Raw genomic sequence first — 27,985 nt, 5'->3', positions numbered from 1 at the left:
CAATCTCTGCTTCCTAGGCCTCAGGGACCTTTGACCTATGACCAATTCTATTGATCTGGACTCTTGGGAATGCAGTTGGACCAAAGGACAGATGCCATGAAGGTTGTGCTGCTCCTGGGGTCCCTGCTGGTGAGCCTGGAGTCAGCGCTTTTGGTAAGGGCTATGGAAACCAGGATTGTGCTGGGGTTGCATAGCCTTGGTCTCTGTGCATGACCTTTGGGTCCAGATGACTAGAAGGCCTGTTTGGAAGGTGAGGACAGCTCATAAGGCCCAGGTGGAGGAGAGAGAGAAGCAGAGCTAGTGGATATGAGGACACAGCATGCATTTCTGGGTTGTTAAAGGAAGCTGGGGACTAGCATGGGATCAGAAGCAGGTTATGCCTTTCTGGAAAAATTCTCTGCCCTTTTCTCTCCCCGTGTAGACTCCACCTTGGAAAACCCCCAGGCAGCATAAGCACAGAGCAGATGAGCACACAGTAGGTAAGTGATCTGACTCTGCCTCCTTGGAGACTCCTGGATGGGAACAAGTATGAGAGGTAGTTTGCAAGTGGGCGGTCTTGGGCCCTTGGAATGAGGGAATTGGTCTTGAGTACTCTTCACTCTCTTCTCTGGAGTTGTCTGCCTGGGGTCAAACTGAGTGCCTACTAATGTGCTAGATCTTACTCCCATGGGCACCAGGGACCCAGAGTGATAGTGAGCTATGTGCTTCTTGAGAGCAGGGCTTGGGCTGTAGCTGAGTGCCCAGTCCAGCACCTCCTGCCTTCCTCAGTTTCTCCCATCTCCCTCTTCATTTCCTTCATCACTGCACTCTCGGGCATCAGTCATGCCACAGAGGCCAGGACCCTCACTAGATGAGGAAAGATCTAGAGCAAAGCTCTGGAGCTCAAATGCATCTGAATCCCAGCTTCATCACTTACAGTAATGCAGGGTGACTGGGCATGTGGTTTGACCTCTTGAAGCTTCAGTTTCCCCATCTGTAAAACTAGGCAGGTAATAGTAAATGTCTTAGGGTTGTGGAGAAGGGAAAATGAATAGTTAATCCACGTGAGGCACTCTGTCCACAGTCTAGTGCAGGGTAAAATGCTTAAAACATATTAGCTTTTATTGTCAAGCTGCCTTTTAGCTGGGGAATGCCTGCTGACTCCCCTGTCCTCTCACCCTGTCATAGCTCCACTGCCTTCATCATTTCCAGGCACCAAATATTTACCTAGAGTTGTGAACTAGATGGACCCTGCCCTGGTGAACCTGGCCCGGTCAGGTCAGGCTCCAGCCCCTTAGCCCGGCCTTGAGGCCCAGCATATCCACCACTGCCAGGCTCAGCGTCCTCTCCTCATCACTCCACTCCCAGCCTAACTGCTCTCTTGCCTCCTGCTGATCCAGCCTAGGGCCCTTCCCTTACCCACGTACCTGTGTAGGCTCCTCCTCTCTGTCCCTTCCAGTTACATCTTGAAGGTCTATCCCAAGCCCTTCTCTTTTCCTTTCCTGTCCCTAGTTTAGCTCTCAACAAGTGCCACTGTGCCTGTAACAGTGAAACAGAAGTCAGTTCTTAGCCAGCACGGCCTATGCGCCAGACTCTGTACTAAGTGTTTAATAGGAAGTATCTCCTTCTAACTTCACAAAACTCCTCTGAAGTAGATACAGTCTTATCTCATTATTTGTGGTAGTCATGTTCTATAAAGTAACCTTGAACACTGAATTTGCAAATACTGAACTATTGCTTCTAGAGGAAATATGGAGTTAGATTCCTATGAACTCTGGTCACAACATTTTGTTTGTTTGTTATCATTAATCTACAATCACATGAAGAACATTGTGTTTACTAGGCTCCCCCCTTCACCAAGTCCCCCCCACAAACCCCATTAGTCAGTGTCCATCAGCGTAGTAAGGTGCTGTAGAATCACTACTTGTCTTCTGTGTGTTGTACAGCCCTCCCCTGCCCACCCCCAACATTATACATACTAATCGTAATGCCCCCTTTCTTTTTCCCCGCCCAGTCACAACACTTTTATCGACCATCAATATATAACCTTGTTTTAAGTGTGGTTCTGTTTAAAGACACCTTACTTAATATATTGTTGGTTCATTAATATTGAACTCATGGCCAGCGGCACTATAACTCATGCCTGGAGGAAGTTTATCTAACACACAAACATTCCCAGAAAGCATGTCACAGCCCTCTTGCATGTTAGGACCACTAGGGAGCACTTCAGCACTATATTTGGGGGCTATTTTCAACAGCAAAATTATCTACCAAAAGCACAAAATTTTAAAAATGTGCCCCTCCATGAACTGAAAAGGGTGCTTGCTTACAGCAGAAGAGCTGAAATAAGAGCATCACCTTGTGTCACCTCCGCTGTGAACGTGTGCTTTGGGTGACTCAAATTTTTCACCACTCTACATCACCACTCAAGTGCCCCTGAAAGCACCTTGAGAACTGGTTTGGGGGTTACAAATACATTTTAGCAAGAAGGCAGATTCACAAATACAGAATCTGTGAGTAATGAGGTTTGATTGTACTATTTTTAAAAATTATAACAGCAATATTTTTATTGTAAAAAACTTAAGAAATTGCAGAAGTGCAAGAGAAGAAAAATGTCCTCCATAATTCACTGCCTGCCAAAAAAAAAATCTCTTACAAACCTGGGGGAGAAAGTCCTAGATTTCTTTTTCTATACATATGTAAATATATTCATAAAAAACCAGGACCATATTTGACATGCTATTTTTAACTTGCTTTTTTTCATTTAAAGTTATGAACACATTTCTGTAATAATCTATCCACACCATTCAAATGTTTTTGTTGTAATATACACATAATATACATTTCACTATCTTAACCATCTTAAGTGTACAATTCCACGGCATTAAGTACATTCATATTGTTGTGCTGTCATTACCACCATCCATTGCTGAATTCTTTTCATCTTGCAAAATGGAAACTCTTTGACTATACTGTAATTATCACCATTTTACAGATGAGGAAACTAAGGCTCAGAGTGTTCAAGTGACTTCAACATTCAGCAAGTGTCTACTAAATGCCTACTTTGTGGCAGGCACTCTTCTAAGCCTGGGGGCTGCAAACTTGCCCAAGATCACACTATAGTAGGTGGTGGAGCCAGGAGTCCACTTCAGCTGTCTGACTACTGAAACCAACCTCTTAAGCAGGAAGTGGCTGAAGGCACAATCTTTTTGTGGATCTATCCTTTTTCCAAACTGCCCCTGAGGGGAGGTGCTTGGGCAAGGGGGCACAGGGACTATTGTTAGGGAGTGTGTTATTCCTGCAGTGCTCACCGTCACTGGGGAGCCCTGCCACTTCCCCTTCCAGTATCACCGGCAGCTGTACCACAAATGCATCACTAGGGGCCGGCGTGGCCCCCTGCCCTGGTAAGACCATCCAGAAAGGGTTGGAGCAGGAGCCTGGGGGAGTTGGTCTCTGCGCATCCCTCTGCCCCAGGAACCCTGCTTGGAGAGAGAGGGCTATAATAGGGGAAGGTGGGCCAGCGCTCAGACAGAGCAAAAAAGCCTCATCTCTTTCTACAGGTGTGCTACCACCCCCAACTTTGAGCAGGACCAGCAATGGGCATACTGCCTGGAGCCCAAGAAAGTGAAAGGTGCCACACATAGCTTTTGGGGTGGCCCAGGGCCTTCTCCTCCCCCCTAGTTACTTTCCTGGGTATCATCAGACCTAATACCCCTGGGATTCTGGGCCCATCCCGCCCCTTCCTTCCCTCCAGAGGAAGAAGTTCTGGGAGGGGGTAGCCCCATTTTGCAGGTGGGTAAACTATGGCTTGAAACTTGGAGTGCCAGGGTCACAAGACAGGCAGGTTTGGGTAGGGACTTGGCCGTCTGCCTCACTCAGTCTCCTCGCTCTTCCTATACCTTGCCCCTCAGACCACTGCAGCAAACACAACCCCTGCCAGAAGGGGGGGACCTGTGTGAATATGCCAGGAGGCCCACACTGCATCTGTCCAGAACACTTCACTGGGAATCACTGCCAGAGAGGTAAGGAGATGCTGAGGCTTGGAAGGGAGTGCTGGTGGGGGGGTCCCTGGATCCCAAGAGACTTGGCATGGTCCCAGCCTCTCCGTAGACCACCCCTCTGCCTTTGTTCCCAGAGAAGTGCTTTGAGCCTCAGCTTCTTCAGTTCTTCCATGAGAAGGAAATTTGGTACAGGCTTTGGCCAGTAGGTGTGGCCAAGTGCTGGTGCAACGGTCCAGATGCCCAATGCAAGCAGCTGGCCAGCCAGGGTAAGTGGATGGGGCCGGAACTGGCCAGGAAGGAAGAAGGTGGAAAGTTCTGGAGGAGAAAGTGGCAGGGGTCCGGGTGGCCTGCCCAAAGCAGGGGGGGAAGTTCTCTGGGGGAGTCTTTGGGCCCAGAGGTGGCTCAATGCTCTCCTTCTCCCAGTCTGCAGCAGTAACCCTTGCCTCAACGGGGGCCACTGCCTAGAGGCAGATGGCCACCGCCTATGCCGTTGCCCTGCGGGCTATGCCGGACACATTTGCGATGTGGGTGAGTCAGGGTCTTGGGGGAAGCAGAAGCCCATCCCCCACCTAGGAACGGCTTGCGCAAAGGTATGAGGGAGAATGGGCAAAGCGGGTAAGAGGGCGGCGGGAAACCACACCATCTGCTGGCTGCAGCGAGCCTCCTCTCTCCCCAGACATTGGCGCGAGCTGCTACTACGGTCGAGGGCTCAGTTACCGCGGGGCTGCCAGGACCACCATCTCGAACGCACAGTGCCAGCCATGGGCCTCGGAGGCCACCTACCGGAACGTGACAGCAGAGCAAGCCCTGAAATGGGGACTGGGCGACCATGCCTTCTGCCGGTTCGCCGGGTGGGGGGCGGGACAGGGCATTCCCTCCTGTCCAGGGCCCTCTGAGGCTCCTCACGTTCAAATAGCGCCCCCTTCACCCCTCTCCTGTGGTTACAGGAACCCGGACAATGACACCCGCCCGTGGTGTTTCGTATGGAGCGGCAACCGGCTGAGCTGGGAATATTGCCGCCTGGCACAATGCCAGGCCCCAGCCCCAACGACACCCCAGATCCCGTCTCTAACTGGGATCCCCTCTGGGCATCAGGACCTCACCTTGCCCTCGCTTCCCGCATTGCAGAAGCCTCCGCCCACGCCTGCAGGTGGTTGGAAAGGGGCGGGAAGCGCGGGCAGAGAGGGCGCGGGGTTAGCAACATTCCCAGCGCATTTTGGGTCTCCTTGTTCTCAGGCTGGGCTCCTCACGCAGCCTCGCGCGCGACATCCCAGGCGCCGACTACTCTGCCCAGCACGGGCTTGGCGGGCTGTGGACAGCGCCTCCGGAAACGGCTGTCCTCGCTAAGCCGCGTCGTCGGGGGACTGGTGGCGCTGCCCGGCGCACACCCCTACATTGCCGCACTGTACTGGGGCCACAATTTCTGCGCCGGCAGCCTCATTGCCTCCTGCTGGGTGCTGACCGCGGCTCACTGCCTCCAGAACCGGCGAGTAACCGCCCTCCCAAGCCCCGCCTGGGACCCTAGCTCCCCTTCCCTCCTACCCAGCTTCCGAGAGACACCCGAACCCCTGCTTTACCTTCCCACCCTGCACCACTGTTCCCCCCACCCCTCACTTCCAGAGCTACCCAGGAGAAGCTGATACCCAGGCAGGAGGCATGTGGCCGGCTGGCCCTGAGCATGCTTCCTCTCCTCCATTCCGCCCACAGGCCGGCGCCCGAGGAGCTAACTGTGGTGCTTGGCCAGGACCGCCATAACCAGACCTGCAAGCAGTGCCAGACGCTGGCCGTGCGCGCCTACCGCCTGCACGAGGCCTTCTCACCCATCACCTACCAGCACGACCTAGGTGCGTGCGGATGCCCCTGTGGGGGCCAGGGGAAAAAGGTGGGGAGGGCTCAGAGCACTGGCTCCTCTGTCTCACACTCCTTCCCGCCTGGGTTAGCTCTGCTGCTCCTGCAGGAAAGCGCTGACGGCCGCTGCGCGCTCCCGTCACCTTTCGTTCAGCCCGTGTGCCTGCCCAGCCACGCCGAACCTGAGGCTGCGCTCTGTGAGGTGGCTGGCTGGGGCCACCAGTTCGAGGGTAGGCAGAAGAGCCAGGGCTGGGAGGGGAGACCACTGGTCACCTGGATAGGCAAGAGAAGCCTGCAGTTTTGGTTCCACCAGCAACAAGTGGGGCTGACCTGGTGGGTTGTGCGGACATGCAAGGCCCTTGTCTCTGCAGCCAGCACCTCTCAGGCCTGTTGGAGGGCCCCAAGTCTTCTGAGGGGTACAGGGAGAATCGCACTTTCCCTTGGTTTCCTCTGACCGCTAGGCTACAAGGGCTAACCAGGATGCCGGCCTTGGCACTCCAACAGCCAGTGGACTATTTGGGGAGCAAGGTTCTGAGACACTGGACAGAAGTGGGGGTGGAGGTCCAAATGGGTCCTGCTTCACCCAGCCTATTCAAATAGTGACTCCTCTCTGGCTTCAATGTCCTTGTCTATGAAATGGTGTAGATAGCAGTTCCCTCCCTCTTGGGCTTGTTGCTGGGGAGGAAGATCAGTGGGTTTAGAAGAACATGGAGCAGCCTAGTCCATCGCCCAGATGGCTGGCGGAATCGCGAGAGGTGTGAGGAAGGTGTTGTTGGTTCCTAGGGGCTGAGGAATATTCCAGCTTCCTGCAGGAGGCCCAGGTGCCGCTCCTCACTCGTGAACTCTGCTCCACCCCTGGTGCGCATGGAACTGCCTTTGCTCCTGGCATGCTCTGTGCTGGCTTCCTGGAGGGCGGCACTGATGCATGCCAGGTGAGCCCTTAGGCCTGCTGGGTGCCCTCCCTTAATCCCATCAAGTGCAGACCCCAGGCCAAGAGCTGATTGTCCCCTACCTACCCGACCTAGGGTGACTCTGGAGGCCCACTGGTGTGTGAGGACGAGGCTGCTGGGCACCAGCTCATCCTGCGAGGCATTGTCAGCTGGGGCTCAGGTTGTGGTGACCGCCATAAGCCTGGTGTCTACACAGACGTAGCCAACTACCTGACCTGGATCCGGGAACACACCAGTTCCTGACTGCCCAGGTCTTCCCCCCCTGGGCGATTCTGGAATGGGAGGGTGACTGGGGAATGATTGTGAACTGCAAGGGCAGTGTTGCATTCCTCCATTACCATGAGCCCAGGGCAAGGCATGGAATAGGCACTCAATAAAGTGTCTTTTGAAAATGCTTGAGAGGCATAGTTCTACAGTGGTCTCACTGGAAATGCCAAGACAGCAAACTGTGTACTTCTCTACATCCCTCAGAACATGATCTATAGAAATCTTAAGCAAGATTTATTTAGATTCATGTCCATTCTTACATTTACTGAGCTGTAGTGTGTACCAAGCCCTCTGCAAGGTAACACCACATATTATTCTTCCTATGAAACTTAACATTTTAAGTTTATAGAGCAGCTGTTCTCAATCTCAACTGTACATCAGAATCACCTGGGAAGCTTTTTGAATTTATGCCCAAGACTCACCTCAGGTCAATTAAATCAATATCTCTAGGGATGGGACATGGGTAATAGTATGTTTTTAAAATGCCCCAGGCGATTTCATGTGCAGCCGAGGTTGAGAACCATGGTTAGAAATGCTTAACATTAAAACAGTGGTATAGACCCTTACGGCTGGCCATGTGGAAGACTCTCACCCCACCCCCACCCTCACCCCGACAGGGCACTAGGGGAGTGGGTTTCAAAGTGTGGCTCTTGGACCATCAGCATCCCCAAAGATCTTGTTAGAAATGCATATTCTGTGGCTACATCCCATACTACTTAATCAGAAACTGAGTTGGGGCCCAGCAATCTGTTTAACAGCTTTCCAGGTTTTGATGCTCATCTGAGACCCACATCCTGGGGATTGGATGGTTACCAGGCAAGAGGTCTAGCTGTCCACACAGGGCAGTTTTTTGTTTTAAACCCATTCATACTGTGCTTGATGAGCCATTTAAGTTGGTTTTTGAAGGTTATCCAGACTCTTATGCAATTTCCTCCTTCAGACTAACTGTAGACTTCACTAGTTCTCCTAGAGCTACTCCCTTCCCCCCAACCACATTCTCCAGTGTAGATAGTCTCTCTGTGACATCACCATGCCTCAAGTCACAATCCCGCCCCCATATACATCACACTCTGAGTCGCGATGGGTGACTGGAAAGGCTACATCAGTGCGGTGCTGCGGGACCAGCGTATAGATGACGTGGCCATCGTGTGCCACTCGGACAGTCGCTGCGTGTGGGCGTCACGACCTGGGGGCCTGCTGGCGGCTATCTCACCTCAGGAGGTGGGTGTGCTCACAGGGCCTGACAGGCGCACCTTTCTGCAGACGGGCCTGAGCGTGGCAGGTCGCCGCTGCTGCGTCATCCGCGATCACTTGCTGTTGGAGGGCGACGGAGTGCTGGACGCGCACACCAAGGGGCTGGACAGGCGTGCAGTCTGCGTGGGCCACACGCCACGTGTGCTGCTTGTGCTCATGGGCCGACAGGGTGTGCATGGGGGCATCCTCAACAAGACTGTGCACAAGCTTATCCACGGGCTATGCATGCAGGGCACATAGCAGGACAGCCAGGCTGCCTGGGGCAGGGCCAAAATAAACTCTGTACCTGGGTTTGACCGGCTCATCTTAGGGCTGTGTGGAGGGAGTTGCAGATGAGGAAACTGGTTTACCTTAAGATTCTTGCAGAAGGGTTATATGGTAAGGCTAGGATACAGACACATCCCAGCCTCCTGTGCCCTACACCTGGCCCTCCCATCCATGTGTGCCTTGCAGAGGCCTCTGGCCTGACTCGCCAGGCCGTAGTCAATGGGTCTAGGCACCTTCTCAGTGTCCTAAGGACACTGCAGCTGAGGAAGAGTCCCAGGGAGTGGCCTTCTCAAACTCTCTAGCTCAGGCCTTAACACACTTTCTCAAAAAATTTTGCACAGTTCTGTGCAGAACCAACTGTAAAGGGAACCCCTTCCTACCCTTTTACACCCCTCCCCAGACACACAGGAGCTAGGATCTGTGGCATCAGGGAGTCAGGCGGGAGGTTGGTTCTTTTTCACCCACTCCAGTTGGCATGAGGAAGCACCAGCAAGGGTGGTAAGCAGGTGGAGTGGGGCTGGTAGCTTGGAGAGCCTCTCTGGGGCTCTCAGGCCCATGTATCTCCACCAGCATATCTCAGAGGGGATGGTAGGGGGACACATGTCCAAGACCATCTCAACCAGGCTGGGGCCCTAGAGCCTTCCTGCCCCCTTGGGGCCCAAAGGTCACAGAGAACTCCCTGAACTAGAGGGAGGAACTTTGGCATCCCCCACCCCTTGACCCTCACCCTGCAGGCCTCAGCTCCAGGGACCCTATGGGGAGGAGGAATTGAAAGTTTAGGTGGGTTTAAATGAGGCCTGGTTATTGTCCAAAGGTAGAGGACAAAAGTGGGAGGAGGGTGGCTAGTCATCCAGGACATGACCTCTCTTATTCATTTCTACCCTCCCTGTCCCCATTCCCTGCCCTAGTGTCACCCACAAGTCCCCACCTGTCACTTATTTTCTGGAGCACTGATCGTATCCCAGAAAGAGGGAGAGAGTGAGGAAGTGAGGTGAGTCCAGAGGCAGGGAGAGATCACAGGTCAGCCTGTTGAGGTCTGGGGATGGAGGTGCAGAGAGCCCTCCTTGCAACTTAGCTTGGGGGTGGCCCCAGTCCCCAGGGGCTAGCTTCCAGGGAGTCTGAATCAGGGATTGAACTCATTAAAGCAGGGCAAGGTGGATTGTTTGGGTGATCTTGCAGGAGATAGTGCTGCTGAACCCCAAGTTATGGTCTCTCCTGCCTCCCTAGATGGAGAGCAAACAGATTTGCAAATGCATAATGAGAGTTTAATTCCTTTTCATCAGGCAGTGTTGGGGAATAGGATTGTAGTGGTGGTGTAGAAAATCTGGGTGTGAATGATGAGAATGGTATCATGGAGGAAAGAAGGTGGCAGGGAGGGGGGTGAGAATTCAGCCAGTGACTCACATCCACATCTATACACAAGCAAACAGCTGCAAGTCACTTAGTCAGACCCACCCTTACTCTAGACCAGCCCAGTTGGAGTTCTGTGTACACAAAGACACAAGCCCAGTCTCCCAGCACATGTGCAAAGGACTCGAAATCATACTCAGGCATCCCGCAGCCTGCACACAGTCCCCCACAGGGGCATCAGTACACACATACAGGCTGACACATGGACTCACCCGAACATGTCCTCACATGTACACACCCCGACTCTCAGACATACAAGCCCAGGCTTCTGAGGACCTGCACAATGACAGGCGCATGCCCAGAGTGCACAGACACACTCCTCTGCCCATCTATCCTGGGCACCAGGTGTAGGCCCTTCTCTGCCCCAGGTGGCAGTCTGGGCACAGGCTAGAGGTGAGTGGCATTGAGGCGAGCAGGCAATGCCAGCCGGGGGGAGGGCGTGGCAGGGGGCAGCTCCTCCAGGAAGACCCTGGTTGGCAGAGGGGGTGAGCGGGGCTCAGGCCTGGCACAGCACAAAGTGGCACGGGTGATGAGGTGGTCCAGGGGCTGCAGGGAGTGCATCCAGAGGGGCAGGAAGTCCCATGTCTGTAGCCACTTGGGCAGGCGCCCAGGGCTGCGACTCTGCAGGATGCTGACGAGCACCACGAAGGCCAGCAGGGCCCCAAATGGTGTGCCCACCCCTACCATGGCCTGCCAGCCTGCCATGGAGATGCCAAACACCAGCGAGGGCAGAAGCAGGAAGCACAGGAGCAGATAGAGGACAGCAAACCAGCGGTACTTGGCCGTGCGCTTGCCCAGGGCCTTGGCCATGCGGACAGGCAGGCGAGTGCACGGCACTGGGTACCACAGCAGGATGCCCGAGATGTTGAAGAAGAAGTGGCAGAGAGCGATCTGCAGGGCAGAGGAGCCAAGGTGGGCATGGGCCCCAGCTCTTGGGTCAGGCTGCTGAGGATAGATAATCGGGGCCCAGCCTGGTCTGGGCAGCAGGAAAGTCACCACTTGGTGCTGACCTGCTCCCAGTTAAATATTGAAATACTTCTGAATCAGTTGGTGAGTAACTGCTGCCTTGAACTCTCCAGGTTTCTCCCTCCCTCAGGAATTCCCCAATATATGCTGCCCAAATCCAGCACTAAAAAATTCATATTCATTTTTCTGGCTCAGCAGCTCCTGATTGGTCTGCGTTCTGGCCCCAGCCCCTGGCTCGCCATTACTCCTTCGCTCCTAGAGCAGCAGCCCCTTTACCATCTGTCCCCCTACTCATCTCTGATCCCGCATACTGGGCCAGCACCACTTCCTCAGAGTGCCAGTCCCACTCTCTGCTGTTTATTGGTGTGATTATCTCTCTCTGCCTGTTAGATGCTACGGTCTTGGGGAAGGCACCAGGTTTGCTTTGCCCATTTCATTTCCACAGAGCTTGGTGTAGTGGATGGCCCCTAGTAGGCAGTCTAAAACTATTCACTGCATTTTGTCCCAGCCGGGTCAGGGGCCACGGCCCGGTCGCAGCCCAGTCCTGCCTCTGGCAGGACACTCTCATAGGCATACCTGGAACGCACTGGACAGCTTCTCCCTTGGGCTGGCCAGTGCAGCCAGGATGGCCGTGGTGGTGGTGCCAATGTTGGAGCCCAGTGTGAGGGGGTAGGCCCGCTCGATGCTGATCACACCCAGGCCTGGGGGGCAGACAGGACATGGTCTCCCCAGCTCCCTCCTGCAGTCTTTCCTGCCAGCTTCACCCCACCGTGCGTTGGCACGATCACTCACCAATGAGAGGGGTGATAGCTGAGGTGAACACAGAACTGCTCTGGACAATAAAGGTCATGCCGGCACCCACCACCATGGCGAAGTAGCCTGTGGCCCAGGTGAAAGGGGCAGGGAAGTCTGCAAGGAAACCCCCATTCCAGCAGGGTCAGTGGGAGAGCACTGGGAGAGAAGCAAGGACTTTAAGAGGAGGTAGTGTACACCAGCTGCTGTGTGGGGAAAGTCAGTACCCTGCTCAGCTGCAGTGGCTTCTACCTGCCCACTTTGATCTTGGATTAAAAGGCCCTTCTCAGCTCGATTCCATCACACTTACTCAGGCTGTTCTCTCTGTCTGGATATCCTTCTTACTCCTAAATGTTAATCCTTGGGGCTCAGCGCAGATATCGCCACTGCTGGAAAGCCCTCCCTGACCCCCACAGCCCTTGGGCAGACTCTGTCACTCCCTCTTCTCTGTGCTCCTATGGGATGCACCTCAGTCTAGCATTTGACATGTGGTCTCTGCCAGTGCCAAGCAGTGTCCTAAAACCTTAGAAGGAAGCTCAAAATGAAAATCAGATGGTGCGACTCCCTTGCCCCCAAATCCCCGAGTACTCCCATTATCCTTAAAGTCCAGGCTCTGAACACAGGCTGCAGGGCCCTTGTGATGTGCTTCATCTGTTACCTTCCTGGCTTCACCCTGCCTTGCTCACGGAGCTCCCATCACATATTGCCACCTTTCCGTATAAACCTGCTCAGCTGGTTTCTACCCTGGATACTTTGCACTTGCTCTTCCGGCCACCAGGAACACTCCTTAGCCATGTCTGACTATTCATTTAGGTCTCTGCTCAAATATCACCTCCTCACAGAGGCCATGATGGCCCATTAAAAGCAGCCACTTCCCACTCTGTCATTTTTGCTTTCTCCTTGGCAGTTCTGTTCTCTCTCTCCTTTTATCTGGATTTATCCCATTTTAATAATTTATTTTTCATTGTCCATCTTCCCCTCTGGGCTGTGAGCCTCCTGAAAGAAGGATCTATCTCTGCATGGCTCATCTGTGTATCCCTAGCACTACACCATGCTCCGCACACAGTAGAAGCTTAATGACTACTTGTTGATTGAATCAAACGAAGGTGTCTGAGAATCTCTAAAGTCACATGCTAGACTGGAACAGCAGCCAGAAGAAGCCACAGATCCCTAGGTGTTACTACCTCAGGGGCCTCAGAAATCACCCATTCCAAACTTCTTTGCTCACATGGGAAACTGAGGCTCAGAGATGATAGGGCTTTACCCAGATTACAGGGCAGGGAAGTGGCAGGACTTAGTGAGATCTGGAAGGACCCATCCTGGGGGCAGCCCACCCACAGCTCAGGGCTCACCAGTGTTGATGACCTTCTGAATGACCTTAGCCACCTGGCCCTTGAGCAGAGAGTTGAGCATCTTGACGAGGAGGATGAGGCAGGTACATAGCAGCACCAGGGAGCCAGCCAGAAGGATGAGCCCCACGGCCAGGTCAGGCAGCCCTGTGTCCACAAAGATGTGGTTACCTACAGGGGAGCAGGGGAGCAAGGGTGTCAAGCTGCTGAGAGCTGATCTCCCCACAACCAGTTCCCAGTCCACCATCTTTGCCATCCCCTTGGGATCAGAACCTAAGCCCCCACTTCAGACTTCTTCAGCCTCAACTGCACGGCCTGGCCCCAGCCCAGGAGCTGGCCTGGTTGGCAGCTGTCCTTCCTGGGGCTGGAAGAGCAGTGGCCTAGCTGGGGAGCAGCCCTGACTGCCTCTGCCAGGCTTTGCTCTTGCCATGCCAGGCATCTCCCATGCTGTAGCTCTCACATTTCTCCATAGTGACATTTCCAAGGATCCAGCTGGTGTTGGCCTCTGCCCTGGGCATGGGGGTGGCAGCCTAGATAAGAGGAAAGTGACTTAGAGAATTGAGGAAAATGCAGCCTGGGGTTGGGCCTAAGATGGGGGTTAGGGAGACATGGGGTGTAGGGAGTAGAGGGGAACCTCTTGGCTACATGCCCTTGGTCAATTTGATTGCCCTCTCTGAGCCTGTCTCCTCTGCTGAAGAGGTAGGGGTGAAAATACCTGCGGCAGGAGAATCTGGACATGGTCAGCCCTCCAAATATTCTGATCCATTGCTCCACCGATCTGGCTCTCCGTGGGGCCCGCAGAGCCTCCTGATCTGGCTTCTTGTTCTCATTTTCTTCTGCCTCTCCTTGGCATTGCATGCCAGCAGCCTCCTTCTAAATTCTCTTCCTTCCTCAACTTTTATTACCAGTGCTTCTCATGGTGGCCCCCACTTGCCCAGATCCTCTCCCCATTAGCCCAGGCTCCATCTTTCTCTCACTCAACTCCTGATGTGGAGGAGTTCAGGGTCAGTCTGAGGGGGTGGGAGACACCCCTGGGGCAGAAATCCAGGCCCCACATCTCCCCTCCCCCAGTGCAGTTCAGAGTGCCCAGGGCCAGGCAGGCAGCCTAACTAAGGGGCTCAGGTTGAGGACAGAGGTGGAGAGACTGTGTGCTAGGCTTGTAGAGGCAGGGGCTACTCAGCACCGAGCCACAGGTCACCATCCAAGGACACGGCCCAGCATGGCCAAATGGCCCAATTCTACACAAGAAACCACAATTCTTGAAATTTTTGATTGAAATTTCCCAATGTGTAAATGTTGGCGACCACTTTAAGATATACTTTATAATTTTGCCAAGGCCAGTCTGCTCTGGGACCACTAATCTGTAGCCTCATTGGATTGAGGAGTTAATTTTTCTCAATGCAACCTGGGGCACCTTACCTTTCCCCCAGGGTCCTAGCAGTGGAAGGAGAAAGTGGCCTAGGCTTAGTTGGGGAGAAGTCATCTCATAAAGGAGGAACGGAACCCTAGGGCCCCAGACAAAATGCAGGAGCTCCAACTTTTTCCTGTTCACCACATTCTGCCTCTGGGAGCTGATATGAGCCCTGGTCCCCTTCCCCAGGGAGCTCTGCCTCCCACACCCCTCAGAGCTCCCTTGGTGCTGAGGACATGGGCTCAGGTGGGGTACTGGCACTTTGATGTTACAGCTCCTTTAGAATTTATTCCAAATGGTGTGATTAAAAAAATGTATGATAGAGATAAAAACTATGGCGCCTGGCTTTAATTTAAATCAGGGTTTATTTTAGTGGCGTGTGCCTCCAGCTGGCCACACCAGGGCCTTGGGGCAGCTTCAAGCCTGGGCCAGAATTGCAGGCCAAGAAACCAGGAGGAAGTAGTCTCTGATGGGTTCTATTGGAAAAGCAGGCTGGGAAAGCGGAGGTAACTTTCCCTCAGGTGTGAGGAAGAGAACCAGATGTTTGCTGTCAGGCAGATCTGAGTTCAAATTCTCCCTCTTATACCAACTACCTTGGGCAAGTCATACAACCTCTCTGAGCCTGTTTTCTTAAAAGCAGGATAATGAAAGAGCTGTTATAAATGTTACAGGACAAAAATGTGTGCGAAGTGCTCACCTCAGGCTTAATTCATGCTAAGCTGTCAGTAAATTCTGCCTCCCGATAAGGATTAGATCCCCTCCTTCCCTGAGCCCATGCAAAATCACTTGGTGGGAAGGGTATGTGTGTGTGAGACTGGTTTCCTAGGTCAGGATCGATGGCTCCTGCACATGTGCTTGAGGATTCTGGCCCAGCTGGCGAGGCCCTTGGTGAACCTTCTTGGGGGTTCCCTAGCCTGGAGCCCTGGGGGGCAGATGACCCCTGATATGGGTACCTGACCAGCCTACTGTGCCCTACTGACCTACCCTGGGCTGGGTCCAGGGGTCTCTTGGGGGAGAGATCTTGGGACCCTGGGGTGGCTGGAGGAAGATAGGAGCTTGCTGAGGATGTACTCAGGACTGGCAGTGTCAGGTCAGGTCAAGGCTGAGGGCTAAGACCTCTAGGTTTTAGAAACTTGACCTTCCTGTCTGACGTTGTTTGGGCCTGGCTGAGCTCACAGGAGAACCCCAGAGGCTGTAAAGTGCAGGAGAGTAGTGTAGAGACATCAGGGTAAGGTGGAGAGGGGGTGAACTGCAAAGCCAGGTTGGGAGTGGGTACTGAGAGGGGAAGCCAGGTCCTGAAACTTCCTTGCCAAGGAGGAGAAGATAGAAGCTCCACCCTCAATAACGAGCTTGGAGGCCCAAGATCTGGGGCATACCCCCAGGATATGCCCATTTTCGCTGGGCCTTGAGGTGTGATGGGGGTGGTGAACTCTGAGGAGAGCACAACAAAAGAGCCTCAGGCACCTCTGGACTCAAACCCCAGCTGAGCCACTTCCCTCTGTGTCACACTGGGTCAAACACTTAACCTCTCTGGTCCTCAGCTTCTTCCTCTGCAGCATGAGGTCCATACTGCGGTCTACCTCACCCTAGGGGCTAGTTGGGGGGAATCTTGGAAGAGGTAATTGGGATTTAAGTGCCTGCAGTGACACCTCAAATTAAGGACACACCTCTGGGAACTGAAGGAGATGATTAAACTCATAGAGGAATGTTGGACTGCAAGAATCCTTCCCCTGGGGAGAAACCGCACAGGATGTGGGCCTGCACGTTATCCGCTCCAGGGGACTCTAGGGTCTTAGTTTTTCTGGAAGCAGGAGGGGATCACCATGCCAGCAGCGCCGACTGGTGGCAGAAAGAAGAACCCCTTCTTAGAGCAGCGCCTGCTACCCCTGGAGCAGTCCCCAAGCGGCTGTGGTCACCCCGTGGTATTCAGGCCTGATGGGCAGTGGGGAATGGACACATATGATGGGACAGCAAAGTGACGTCTGGAAGAGGCAGTGAGACAAGGATCAGGAACACAGGCTCCAGATTTCACCAGGATTTTCATCCTACCTCAGTGGCATGGACTTTGGACAAGCTTCTCTGAGCTTCAGTTTCCTCGTCTGTAACAATCCTGCTTCCCCCATGGCGAGTCCTCAAAAGATGCTTGCTTAAACCAAGCAAGAATGGTTGACAGTCCACAGTGTGACCACATGAAAAAGTAATTCCGAGGACAGACCCCTGGAGCATCAAGAGGTATTGGAACACTAAGCTGCCTCTGGTTTTTCTTTCACCGTCTGGAAAACCTCAGACATCCAATACTCTCCTTGGTGACGTGGTTCCTTGGAGACTAGTTTGGGCAAGGTCCAGTCCAGCTTGGTGAAAGCTGGAAGCCACAAAGACAGTTTGGAGGGGAACACAGGAAGGCTTGGTGGTCGAAGGAAAAATGAGTCTTTGGTGTAGGAGAAGCCACCATAACAGCGAGCATGTGTCTGTGTGAGCTCATTCCATGGGGACTGACCAGAGAGGGTGGGAACAGGGAACTCAGATCCCCCCCACCCCCAACCAGCTACTCTCTGAGCCAGAAAACCCAATCCGGACACTTCTCTTAAGGAAAGCATCTCCTAGGAAAGCTGGGACAAGAAACCAGTGCTCCGGCAAGCGGCAGCGGGAGCATTGAGGACAGTGCTAGCCAAGTGAACTTGAGTGCATTCCTTCAGATCAGTGAGCCTCAGGTTCCATTTGTGGCAAACAGGATACTCATGTCCACCTCACCAGCATTGTGTGAGGATTCCATCAGGGAGGGTGGCGTTTGGGGGTACACGCTGCAAGGGGAGACCTGCTGAATGCAGTTACAGGTGGACACCGGGATTTCAAAGCAGCTGAGGACCTCCCTTCCATGGTTTGTATTTTGTGAAGATCAAAAGTGTGTGATTTCTCTCTCTTCAGGTTTTTCTATGAAGTAGAGAGGACTTGGTGATTCAGAGGGCTGGGAGAGTGCACAGGGAGCTCATGAGAAGGCGGAGGTGCGTTAGGGAGGTCACAAAGCCAGCATAAAAGCCTCCTGCAGGGGCTTTTTGATGTCGAACTGCCTTGAACACTCAGAAGAGCTGAACCAGAGCTGTGTGCCACTCTGGGGCGCAAGAACCTTGTAGGGCAGGTTGAAAGGATGTTCTCTGTTCACACTGGGATGAAGGTCTGGTGACATCAAGTAGCAAGTAGAAAGGAAGTGAGGGACAAGATGTGCTGTGCCTTGAGCCTTGGGTTTCCTTATGTCTTGTTCTAAATGGAGTTACTTCTTGTATGTAATTATTAAGGAGGAGCAGATACTGCAGATCATAGTTTTGATGAAGCACTTTCCTTTCATGGCTGAGTGAGAAAGTGTGCTAATTGCCTGCTTCCTTATTAGCCTGGTGCAATGGCCAGTCCAGCTGATCCAGATATTCATTCTTGGCAGCAGAAACAGTACAGGACAGGGCCCGCATGCCTGGGGCAGTCTCCAGGGGAAGGAGTCCCAGTGTCAGCACAGGCAGATGTGTGTCGCCAGTACGGTCTCGTGTGGCCTGCCTGTCCTGCTCCTGGGCCTGTTTCTTGTTTGTCCCACTTTCCTGGGCATCCTAATAATTCTCTCCCTGCCCCCTTCCCCACATCACTCAGGCTTCCAAAATGGAGTTGCTGAGTCACTAATGCTCCTGGCACCCCAGTGGGGAGGGGAGAGCCCCAGCCTGCACTTGGCTCTGAAACAGCAGGACAAGCTCTAGCAAGTTTCTTAGCCTCTCAGAGTCTATTTCTCTACCTCTGAAGCCAGAGGGTTGAGCCAGATCAGTTGTTCTCAAACTTGGGTGTGTAGCAGACTTAGAGGGCTTGTTGAAACCAGGCTGCTGGGTCCCACTTCCTGGGTTTTTTCTGATTTAGTAGGTCTAGGGAGGGGCCGAATACTTTGCCTCTCTAATCCCAGGTGGCACAAGTCCTGCTGGCCCACACTTTGAGAAGCACTGGGCTAGATGGATTACATGCCACCTTTAATTGATTGGTAACGGTTGCCTAAAGCCGGGTAACTGGGAGGGGTGGGCACAGTATCACAGTAGAAGTGCCACATATTTGCCCTCTCTAGGCTAAATGAGCTCTAAGGCTCTCTGGAGCATTTTGAGTTGGTGATGATACTCATAGCTGTCTGGAGAGAGTTCACTTACCTGGGGCCAGACGTGGGACTCACCTCCATGGGATCTGGGCGGCACCAGATCCGGATAAGACTGTGGTTTCTCAGGGATTCGTCACCAGTAGCAATGCTGGTGATCACGGACTTGTCCAGCTGTGGGCAAGATGTGGGTGGGGGAGTGAGAGAGGAGCCCTTACTATCCCCCCGCCCCCACCCCATGCTGGCCCTGCCTCCACCTGGATGATGAGCTTAGTGAAGGGCTCTGTGATGATCTTGAGCAGGTCAGGGGCATCTCGGCCACCATGGATGTTGAAGGAGGCAACCACCAGTTGAGTGACATGGTGCAGGTACCCGGTGGCAGCCTCCAGGGGCAGCAGGACCAGAACTGACAGCCAGTTAAAGCAGTCATGTACCGTGGCCCCTGCAAAGGCCCTGGGCAGGGAGGCCACATTGCAGGATAGACCAGAGCCAGGGTGTGCCCATGCTGGGGGCTCCTGGCATCTGGGACCACCCTCCCCCCAACAAGCACAGGCCCCTCACCACACCACCCCCTCACCGCCGGAAGTCAGTCCTGTCCCCTGCCTGCATCAGAGCCACAATGGTGTTGGTGACAGAGGTGCCGATGTTGGAGCCCATGATGATGGGGATGGCAGAGCTCACCTCTAGCACTGGTAGAAGAGGGAACCTCTTAATTGTGTGGGAGACACCCAGCTCCTGTCCCCAACAACACCTCCCAGCGGACCCACTACCCATGTCCCAGCCACTATCGGGCATTCCTGCTATGTTGCTGCCAGCCCTGAACATGCTGTACATGTATGTACATGTGGGCACATTCCATAGCCCTTTGCTTATAGCCCCTCTCACCACTATTGCCCTCTGATTCCCCAGCCCTGATACACCACCCCGCCCCTGTCTAGCATACCCAGCCCCCACCCACTCTTTCCCTGGCCCTAGTGGGTCAACTCACAGCCAGAGGAAACCATGCTGACAATGATGGATGTGGACGTGCTGGAGCTCTGCACCAGTACGGTCACCAGGATCCCTACCACCAGCCCCGCCACTGGGTTGGACAGGATGGCATTGTCCTTGAAGATGTCACCAGCCACCTTTCCTGGGGAGCATGAGCCAGCATTGTCCAAGGCCTCACCAGAACCCTTCCCTGGCCCCCTCCCCACCAGCCTACCTCCAGCCAGCTGGAAGGCGGAGCTGAGTACATCCAGGGAGCAGACGAAGAGGTAGAGGAAGGTGAGCATCAGTGGCACCTTGAAGAGTGTCACGCCAGCCCTGTGCAGCCTCTGGGCCAGCCTGGGCTCTGGGGATGGCCAGCCATGAGCGCCGTGGCCAGGGACTGTGGCAGCCACTGCTGACACCCCCACCACTCTCTTCCCCACCCGTCCAGGCCCACCTGGCTTCTGTTCCTCCTCCAGGGCCAACTTGGCAGGCAATGGGTCATGGTGCTCCAGAACCTCCCCGTAGGGGCAGCTGTGCTCGGTAAGAGCCATGGGGCCCAGGCTGGGGAAGGCATAGGCAGAGGTCCCTGGGATCCTGTGCAGAACTGGAGAGGGAGGCTAGTCAGGAGTCCCCAGAGGTCCCAGGTCCTGGGCATAGCAGGGGTGGAGGCCTCGCCAGGGATGTGGGCAATCAGAGTCCTGGGGTTGGAGCAGCACTCACCTTGGGGGCTGGGCACGTATGCAAAGGCTGCCCCATGCATCACGCGCCCCCCACGGACTGGGAGTGGGGAGACAGCCGGGCCCCCCAATCTCTCTCCATAGGCCATCATCCTGGGCATACACTGTGGGGCCACAACAACATTGAATGACAACTGCTGTGTCCTGGAAACTCACACACATTCATGTATCCACCCCTCCACATCCACAGCCATATGCTCATGTGCACAAACACCCATGGTGTGTGATCCCAAACACACACCCAGTGAAGCGCACTCCCACTCCACACACACCCAGAGATGGACACTCAGGTGCTCAGCACAGATTCATTCATTCATTCAGTAAGTATTAATTGAGCATCGTCTCCATGTCAGGCGCTGAGCTAGATGCAGAGTACAGTGGTGACTGAATACAGGTGAAGCTCCTGCCCCCAGGAAGCTCAAAGTCTAGTGGGGAGATAGATGTCAATGGAATAATCCCTCAACTAGATAGAAAATGGCAACAGGGACAAGTGCTCTAATGACATACATGGGTACCATCAGAGTGCCCCAGGGCAAGGGGTGTGCTCTTGGGGGAGGGAAGGATGCTCAAGCTGAGTAGGAGTGACCAGATGGAAGGGGAAAGGGCATGTGAGGAGGCCTCGTGGGGGAAGGAGCTGAGAACGCCCTCTGGCACAGGGAGCCAGCAAACAAGCTGCAGAGGCTGCAGGTGTGCGCTGAGGCTGGGCCAGGCAGGAGTTCTGTCTGTCCTGAGAGCAGTGAGGAGCCATGGACACCCGCTTGTTTGTGGGACCAGCTGGGCACACACTCAGGGGAGGGCCCACTGGCCTAGATCCCAAGTTCCTGGCTTCCCTTCACAAATGAATTTCTCTCCCCATCCACCCCACTCCCACTCCCCAGCAATATATAAACACTGACAACCTTTCTCCTGTGCTTGAGGCTCAGCCCAGGACAGGTTGAGTAAGACTAAGGAGGGCCCTTCTCTCTGTCTCCAAGTCTGGAAAATCCCCAGCTTCCTTGATCACTACCCTCAGTCCCCCAACTGCTCCAGAAGTTCTTGGCTGTTGGGGCGGGAGTGCCTCAGTCTGCTTCAGCAACCCCACACCCAAACCCCAACAGTGTCCCAAGGGTCCTTGGCTATTGGGATTTGGGGGCTGCCGAGTTGAATTCCAAGTCCTGGAAGAGTGAGCCAGGCTGGACTGGGACTGGGATGTTACAGGGGGCAGGAAGGGGAGGCACAGTTAGGAAATAGAAGAGGGTGCTGGGGTGATGGGCTGTTTCCCACAAACAGCTGGGGATGGGGCTGGGATGTGGAGGTCCTGGGCTTACCTCCGTGTTCTGTTTTAGCTCCTGCTCAGCCACTCAGGAAAGCCCAAGGGACCTGAAGAGGAGCTGGGACCCTTCTCTTTATACCTTCGGGTCAAGGGCAAAGTCCCTAGAACCCTAGCTGCCCTCCCTCGTCCCCCAGTTAACCTCATCTGCAAGATTCCTTCAGGTTAATTGCTAATCATCAGCTCTGTGGGGGGCAGAGAGGGTGAGTCTGTGGCCAGGCTCTCCCCTCCCCCACACAGACACTCAGCCAGAAAAAGACCCAGGCCCACTGAGGACACAGACACATCCCCGGCCCCCAGGCAGAGACCCTGATGCCATTCAAGCACCTTGCTCCCTGGGTCCCCAAAGTGATTCCATGGCTCCAGCCTCTCATTTTGGCCTGACAAGACTCTCCTTGGGGTGACCCAACCATCCAGTGGCCTTGCTATGCCTCTGGGGTGTTGGTATGTCTTGGGGGTGGGCTGGCGGGGTGGGCTGGCAGGGTGGGAGGGTGGGAGGTGGTGTTTGGAGGAGAGGGAGCATGTGTTGGAGGAAGCAACAGGAGACAAAACCAGAGAGGCCGCATAGTGTGGAATCATGGAGGGTGAGTGTCCAGTGCCCAACCATGGATCCAGGATGTGAGTCTGAGAGAAGGTGGAGTCGCTGGCTAGACCAGGAAGATCCTGGTCTGTATTTTAGAATGGTCCTTCTGTAGGCTGGGGAGGTGGAGAGGGGCAAGGATCGGATGGGATGTGTCAAAGGGAGCGAGTCTGGCAGCAGAGAAAACAGTTAAGAGGTTGATGAGATGGTTCGGGTGAGAGATGATGAAGTCTGCGTCAAGGTGGGAACAGGAGGAATAGAGAGAAGATGAATCTCAGGGCTACTGGGGTAGCAGAATTGGTGATGGACAGGATGGAAGGGAGAGGAAGTACATGGCAGCTGGATTTCGGGATCGGGAAGCTGACGATGGCATGAGGTCCGTTTCAGAACTCCTGAAATGTGGAGGGGTCTTAGGGAGCCTTTGAGAAGCTTGTTTCCCTTTCATGGGACTATGGAGCTTGAGTTGGGGTCCACATTTACAAAGAGATAAGAAGGGAGCTTCCCTTTTGAGGGATTAACAATATCAGATTCAGCAGTGGTTGGCTCCATTCAAGATCTAGCTTGGGCAACTGTCTGAGTAACCTAACATTTATCCATCCATCCACCCATCCTTCTGGTTCATCCACCCATCCACCTAGCCAGCCAGCCAGCCATGTGTCTATCCATCCATTCCTAAGAACATTGAGTTTCTACTCTATGCTGAGCCAAGATTGGCAAGGCTACCTTCTCTCCTGGTCTAAGCAGTGATCCAATCCCTGAGTCAGCCTGGGATTCCGGGGAAAGTCACCTCACCTCCCTGAGCCCCAGTCCCTTTACCTCTGAAATGGCATGGCTTTTCAGTGAACTGCAGAATTCAGTGAGAGGAGGTACCCATCTTAGTGCCAGGAACAGAGTCCCTCAGCAAGTCTGCTCTCTTCATGCTCTCATGCCCTCTTCACTGTCCCCAGGATGGCTGACTTGTCGTCCCAGCCAAGGGAATGGCCCCACCATTTCTAGACTGTCAGCCCTGTTTCAGGTCAACAACTCCTCTTGGCTCAGCAGTTGCCCTTTGACTGCTCAGGGTCCCCTGAGCCACAGTCCTACTCAGTACCCTACATATTTTAGGGTGATACACACCCACCTTTTCCATCCAGGAAGATGGACATTTCTTTCTGCACAGTTGCCTCTTTAATGTGACAAAGGGTGACCAGTTAGTGCTTTATCCTCAGCTGTCCACTGCATAAGTTCACAATGGGCTCACTGCCCAAGTGGCTGTGAGAGAGAACAAGGCCAGCCTGGGTTTGGAACCCAGCTCCACCATACTGTGGCTGTGTCAGTTTAGGCCACAGAACCCACAGAGAAGAGAGGAGGGTATCAGCAGAGGTGTGGCTGGGACTGGATCAGGCAGAGTGACCTGGAGTCCTGGTTTGCCTGGCCGTGGTTTGTGACTGTTGACCCAGTGTCCCCATATAGTCTTACGGCTTGTTCTGGGAGATTCTGGGGAACTGAGGCAGGGAATCGGCCACCTGGTGCTTACTAAACAGGTCTCCATTCATAGCAAAAAGAAAGATAAAAGCAATCCTTCCCCAAAGTATCGCTGTGATGTTTAGAATGCTGCCTTTCATCCTTCTCTCTGTGCCTTTGGGACCTACCTAGGATTTATGGACTATGAAAGGATGCATCTTTCTCTTTTTTCACCCACCATTATATCTTAAGCCTTTTCCTGTGTCTTTTTCATGGTTGCATCATATTCTGTCATGGACTTAGATATCCTAGGACCTCTCCAACCTGGAGGGAGTGATTTGGGTAAAAACGGGGTTCACGCACAGTGGGAGGGGTGTTACTGAGCCAGGAAGTGCAGTTGTTATTGAGTTCTTATGTCAGAACAGTCTTTGAGCTCAGAGGCCCTGTTACAGTCACATTAGGGATGGCTTGGAATCTGTCTGGGTCCAAGCGTCACCACCCATAGTGGGTCCAGGGACCCCGAACATAGGCTATGTTCCTCTCCCCTGCCCTGTTCTGCTCAGACTCTGGGAAGCAGCAGCCATATTTAAGGTGCTCCTTATAAACTGGGGGTGCATCTGCTTTTTAATAAGGTTAGGATTTTTGAGTTTTGAAGTCTACCTTCCCTGTTCTCTTGGAGCTTGGGGTTTAGTGAGGAGAAGAAGTTACTGGTCAAATCCATCACAAAAGATATAATTACAAAATGCCATGGATATCCACCACTCCCAAAATTGTTCATGGGGTGAGGGCGGTGGAGCTGCTATGGCCCTAGTGAGCACAGGAACTCGGGAGCTGACCAGAGTTGCTCTGGGGCTCCGGGGAGCAGTGAGGGCAGCTGCGCTCTGGTCCTCTGTTCACCCAGACCCCCCTGCACACCAGCTGCCCCTCCCCATCTGTAGCAGGCTCTGTGTGTCCCCCTGAATGGCGACTCCTGCCCAGTCTGCTCATCTGCACTCTGGCCAAGCCTCTCCCTGGCCAGTGGGCCTGGAGTCTGGGTGGTGGGCTGTGTCTCGCTCTGAGAAAAGGCACCCAGGTGGAGGAGCAGTTTTAGAGGGAAGATGCCAAGATCTGTCTGTACAGACTGTGTCTGAGGTGTCTCTGATGAGAGCAGTTGGATCTGTGGGTCTGAAGCACATGCCGTGCTCCTTTGCCCAAACAGGGCCCCCAGCGCGTTCCAGCCTCAGGGAGCAGCATGTGATCCCTCGATCTGAGCCAGAAGCAGAGCCAGCATCTTGGACACGTCCTTCCCCTCCACCTCCTCGTCTCTGATCCAGCACCCACTTCTCCCAGTTCTCCTCCTCCAGGAGCCCCCTGACCCTTTGTCTGTACACCCCGGTCCAGGTGGCCACCTCTCACCAGGGTCATCACAGCAGTCTCCCACATGCGCTCCCTGCTTCTGTCCTTGCTCCCTCCAATCCAGTCTCCAAAAAAGTAGTCAGCCAGCTTTTCTGATCATGTCTTCCCTCTCCCTTTTAAAACTTGCCCCTGCTGGCATAAAATCCAGTGTCTTGTCAGAGCCTGGGGCCCAGGGTGACTTGGCCTCCCCCACTGCCTCTGTAGGTCTCGGGCGGTGCCTGTGATGGTGGGGCCCAGGGCTGAGCCCAGAGCAGCACCCACATTTGAAGGAGGCAGGAGAGGGCCAGCAAAGGAAATGGGAGCAACAGGGATTGGGAGCGAGCAGAAAGAACGATGTCCTAGGAGCCGGGGTCATCCATGTTTTGAGAGAGATGCGCTGGTCAGCTGGGTCAGTTGCTGCTGAAACATCAGGCCGTGAGAACAGCAGATTCACTGACCTGGGAGAGCTGCCCTGGGGCAGTGCTGTGGGAAGGAGGCAGCTTGCAAGGGCTTGGGAAGGAGCAGGAGGTGGGAGCAGAGGCAGCACAGCCAACGTGAATGTGTCACAGGCTGACCGAATTTTGTCACACCAACGAAAACGATTCCCTCAGGAGCGGCACGACTGCTGAACGGAGTAGAGAACAATCCCAAGAACAAGTGTGTGGTCTGGGAACGGAGCAAGCTGTGGAAGTTGGCATAACCAGCTGTTTCTACAATTCTGGCTAAGATCCATTTGCTCCTTAAAAACACAGTTTGCTGCTTGTGAGTTTTCGGCAGGGAGGAAAAACTAACATTCTAGGTCATCTGTCCATGAACTGGATTTTGTGGGGGGAACTAGGTAATGACCAGAGTGATCCCACAACAGGGTTCCCATCAGCACAGTTCAAGAACTCCTGCCTCTTCTCACCGACCTGTTTATTTTTTCAGCCAACATATGAGCCCCACTCTGAGTCAGCATGGTGCTGTGCATTGCAAACATGGCAGCGAACATTCCATCCCAGCACTCAGGCCAGCATGGTGGCACACAGATACAAGCTGACTGCATTGTACTCCTGAGCACAGCCTCCCTGGGTCTGTGGTCAAGGCAGCTGTTCTCACCAGTGGGCTGGTGACATAGTAGGAGCCACCAGGCACCTGCCTCTGAGAAGCAGTGCAATCCCTCCTCTGGCCCTCCTGACTTGACTTGGTCTTCTCTTTGAGAGCCTGGACTTCAATCTGAGCTTCCTGGCACAAAGCAGGCAAGGCCCTGAGACATTGTCCCATCTGAGTCCTATTTTCTAGACTGGGAGCCCAAGGCTACATTAGATCCTGCAGGCCCAGGGCAGGGATGGCTGATCTGAGGATGCCCCATCCCTGTTTTGGGGGTAAGTGCCCTTTGTAATGATTAATTATGGTGGCCCAGGAACTTGTTACTCATTGACTGATGAAGCCAAAGTCTTTGGCCAAAAGAGCTGAGGTTGCTTTGGGCTTTTCTCAGAGATCACCTCCTTCCCTGCAGCTCCTTTCCTCATGTGGCTCCAGACCTATGCCCTTCATGCTGGCCTCAGAGAACACACCTGAGCATGAGGCTGTGAACAGCATGCTCCCAGACTGCAGTCCCAGGCTCTGACTTTTAGATTCCAGACCTGAAGCTCTGAGGTCTGTCTTTAGACTTCAAGTCCTGTGCTCCATATTCTGGGCCTGGAACTTGTCTCCAGCTTCTGTTCTCCCTGCTCTTGTTTCTAGCCTGCAGCAGAGAACTGCAGGCCCTGGACTCCAGGTTCTCAGGTACAAGCTCTAAGTTCTGGGCTCTAGGATTTGAGCTCCAGTCTCCTGACTTCAGTTTCAGGCATCATGTATCAAGCTTGGGGCTCTGCGACTAGGTGCTGGGCTCTAGGTTCTGAGCTCCAAGCTCTGATTCCAGACTCTACGTTCTGTACTTCAGATTCGTGGCTCCAAGTCCTGGGTGGGAGCTCCAGGCTTTCCAGGCTTTGTGATCCAGGCTCCAAGCTCCAGTTGCATATTCCATGCTTTGGGTTTTAGGTTTGGGTTCTGGCTTCCTTCAGCCACTCAGCAATGAGGCAGGAAGATGGTGGTCTCCTTGGCCAGTGGGGTTATCCCTGCCCACCCCTCATAGCTGGCTGGGACTTGATTTTGGCAGCTGGTACCCTGGGCTGGCCTGGAGGTTGGATGCTGGTTCTGTGTTGCTTGTCCCAGCTTTCTGCCTCTGCTCTATCCCCAGACTAGTTCCCTGGGCACAGGAGCTGAGCTGGTTACAGAGCACTCTTTGCACAGACCCTTCAGGAGTCACAGGACACATATAAGGTTAATGCTCACAGCTTTTCTTGGAACCCCCAAGACTACCACAGACATGAATGATGCCCCTGTGGAATCTGTCTGTATGGGCCTGTGCCCAGCCTGGGCTTTATCTGATTCAATGTAAACAACCTTGTGTGTTCCTCTCCAAGACTTTGTTTCCCTGCGGAAGCTGAAATCCAGCTAATCCCTCAGAAATCAGAGTCACCTGACCACCAGGCCAGGCCCCCTGTGGGGTGCACCTTGTTCTACCTCTTGGGGGTAGGGGTGGCTGCCCGAGGGAGCACGGGCCCATAGCTGCATCAGCACTTGCAGCCAGGCTCCAGGTGAGCAGCCAGTGCCTCCACCTGCCCCCACCCTATCCCAGAGCCAAGGTCAGTCTGTGCCCTGTGCTGGTCCTGTACCATTCCTATACCATCCCCTTCCCCCAGCCCAAGGCTATCAAGGGAAGTGGGGGACAAGAGACAGCAAGAGTCTCTGTCAGAAGCTTGGAGCTCATGGGCTTAGGTCCCATGGGTGTCCTCGAGGAAGTCACCCCTGTTCTCTCAGCCTGTGTCCTCTGTAAGATGGGGGTGTTGGAGGCTGCAGAGCAATTACAGATGTGTGTTCCCTCCCCTCCTTCATGCTGAGTGTTGGGTGGACAGGCCGACTCCAGCTCCAGGCTTCC

The 27,985-nt window shown here is 54.0% G+C and overlaps 3 protein-coding genes across 7 annotated transcripts; 2 read left to right on the top strand and 1 right to left on the bottom strand.

Annotated features, from left to right (window-relative positions):
• Positions 1–37: 37 nt before the first annotated feature.
• Positions 38–7,177, top strand: F12 (coagulation factor XII). Of its 2 annotated transcripts, none has more exons than XM_017675051.3 (14): positions 38–153; positions 422–479; positions 3,284–3,383; positions 3,540–3,610; positions 3,891–4,001; positions 4,115–4,246; positions 4,404–4,508; positions 4,657–4,822; positions 4,928–5,130; positions 5,235–5,466; positions 5,688–5,824; positions 5,921–6,058; positions 6,612–6,760; positions 6,854–7,177. In XM_017675051.3, the coding sequence occupies exons 1-14, from the start codon at positions 70–72 to the stop codon at positions 7,019–7,021; spliced, it is 1,854 nt and encodes a 617-aa protein (XP_017530540.3). In that variant the 5' UTR covers positions 38–69; the 3' UTR covers positions 7,022–7,177. The 2 variants fall into 2 exon arrangements, with proteins under 2 accessions (XP_017530540.3, XP_017530539.3); XM_017675050.3 differs by having other exon boundaries at positions 5,217–5,466.
• A 138-nt stretch (positions 7,178–7,315) lies between these two features.
• PFN3 (profilin 3) lies at positions 7,316–9,673 on the top strand. The gene has a single exon (XM_017675054.3). The coding sequence runs from the start codon at positions 8,126–8,128 to the stop codon at positions 8,537–8,539; it is 414 nt and encodes a 137-aa protein (XP_017530543.2). The 5' UTR covers positions 7,316–8,125; the 3' UTR covers positions 8,540–9,673.
• A 136-nt stretch (positions 9,674–9,809) lies between these two features.
• SLC34A1 (solute carrier family 34 member 1) lies at positions 9,810–21,712 on the bottom strand. 4 transcript variants are annotated; one of them, XM_017675048.3, is made up of 13 exons: positions 21,625–21,712; positions 20,301–20,421; positions 20,035–20,184; positions 19,813–19,941; positions 19,597–19,740; positions 19,186–19,297; positions 18,866–19,061; positions 18,687–18,782; positions 13,544–13,613; positions 13,087–13,254; positions 11,735–11,851; positions 11,519–11,643; positions 9,810–10,867 (listed from the first exon to the last, which is right to left on the bottom strand). In XM_017675048.3, exons 2-13 carry the CDS (start codon positions 20,416–20,418, stop codon positions 10,364–10,366), a joined length of 1,929 nt encoding a protein of 642 aa, XP_017530537.1. In that variant the 5' UTR covers positions 20,419–20,421; positions 21,625–21,712; the 3' UTR covers positions 9,810–10,363. The 4 variants fall into 4 exon arrangements, with proteins under 4 accessions (XP_017530537.1, XP_017530538.1, XP_036850967.1 ...); XM_017675049.3 differs by having other exon boundaries at positions 19,597–19,735; XM_073232841.1 differs by having other exon boundaries at positions 10,725–10,952.
• Positions 21,713–27,985: the final 6,273 nt, after the last annotated feature.

Source organism: Manis javanica, chromosome 1, assembly GCF_040802235.1.
Source record: "Manis javanica isolate MJ-LG chromosome 1, MJ_LKY, whole genome shotgun sequence".
Classification (NCBI taxonomy): Eukaryota; Metazoa; Chordata; class Mammalia; order Pholidota; family Manidae; genus Manis; species Manis javanica.
Note: the sequence above shows the minus strand (reverse complement) of the source record. Positions and strands in the feature narration are given on the sequence as shown.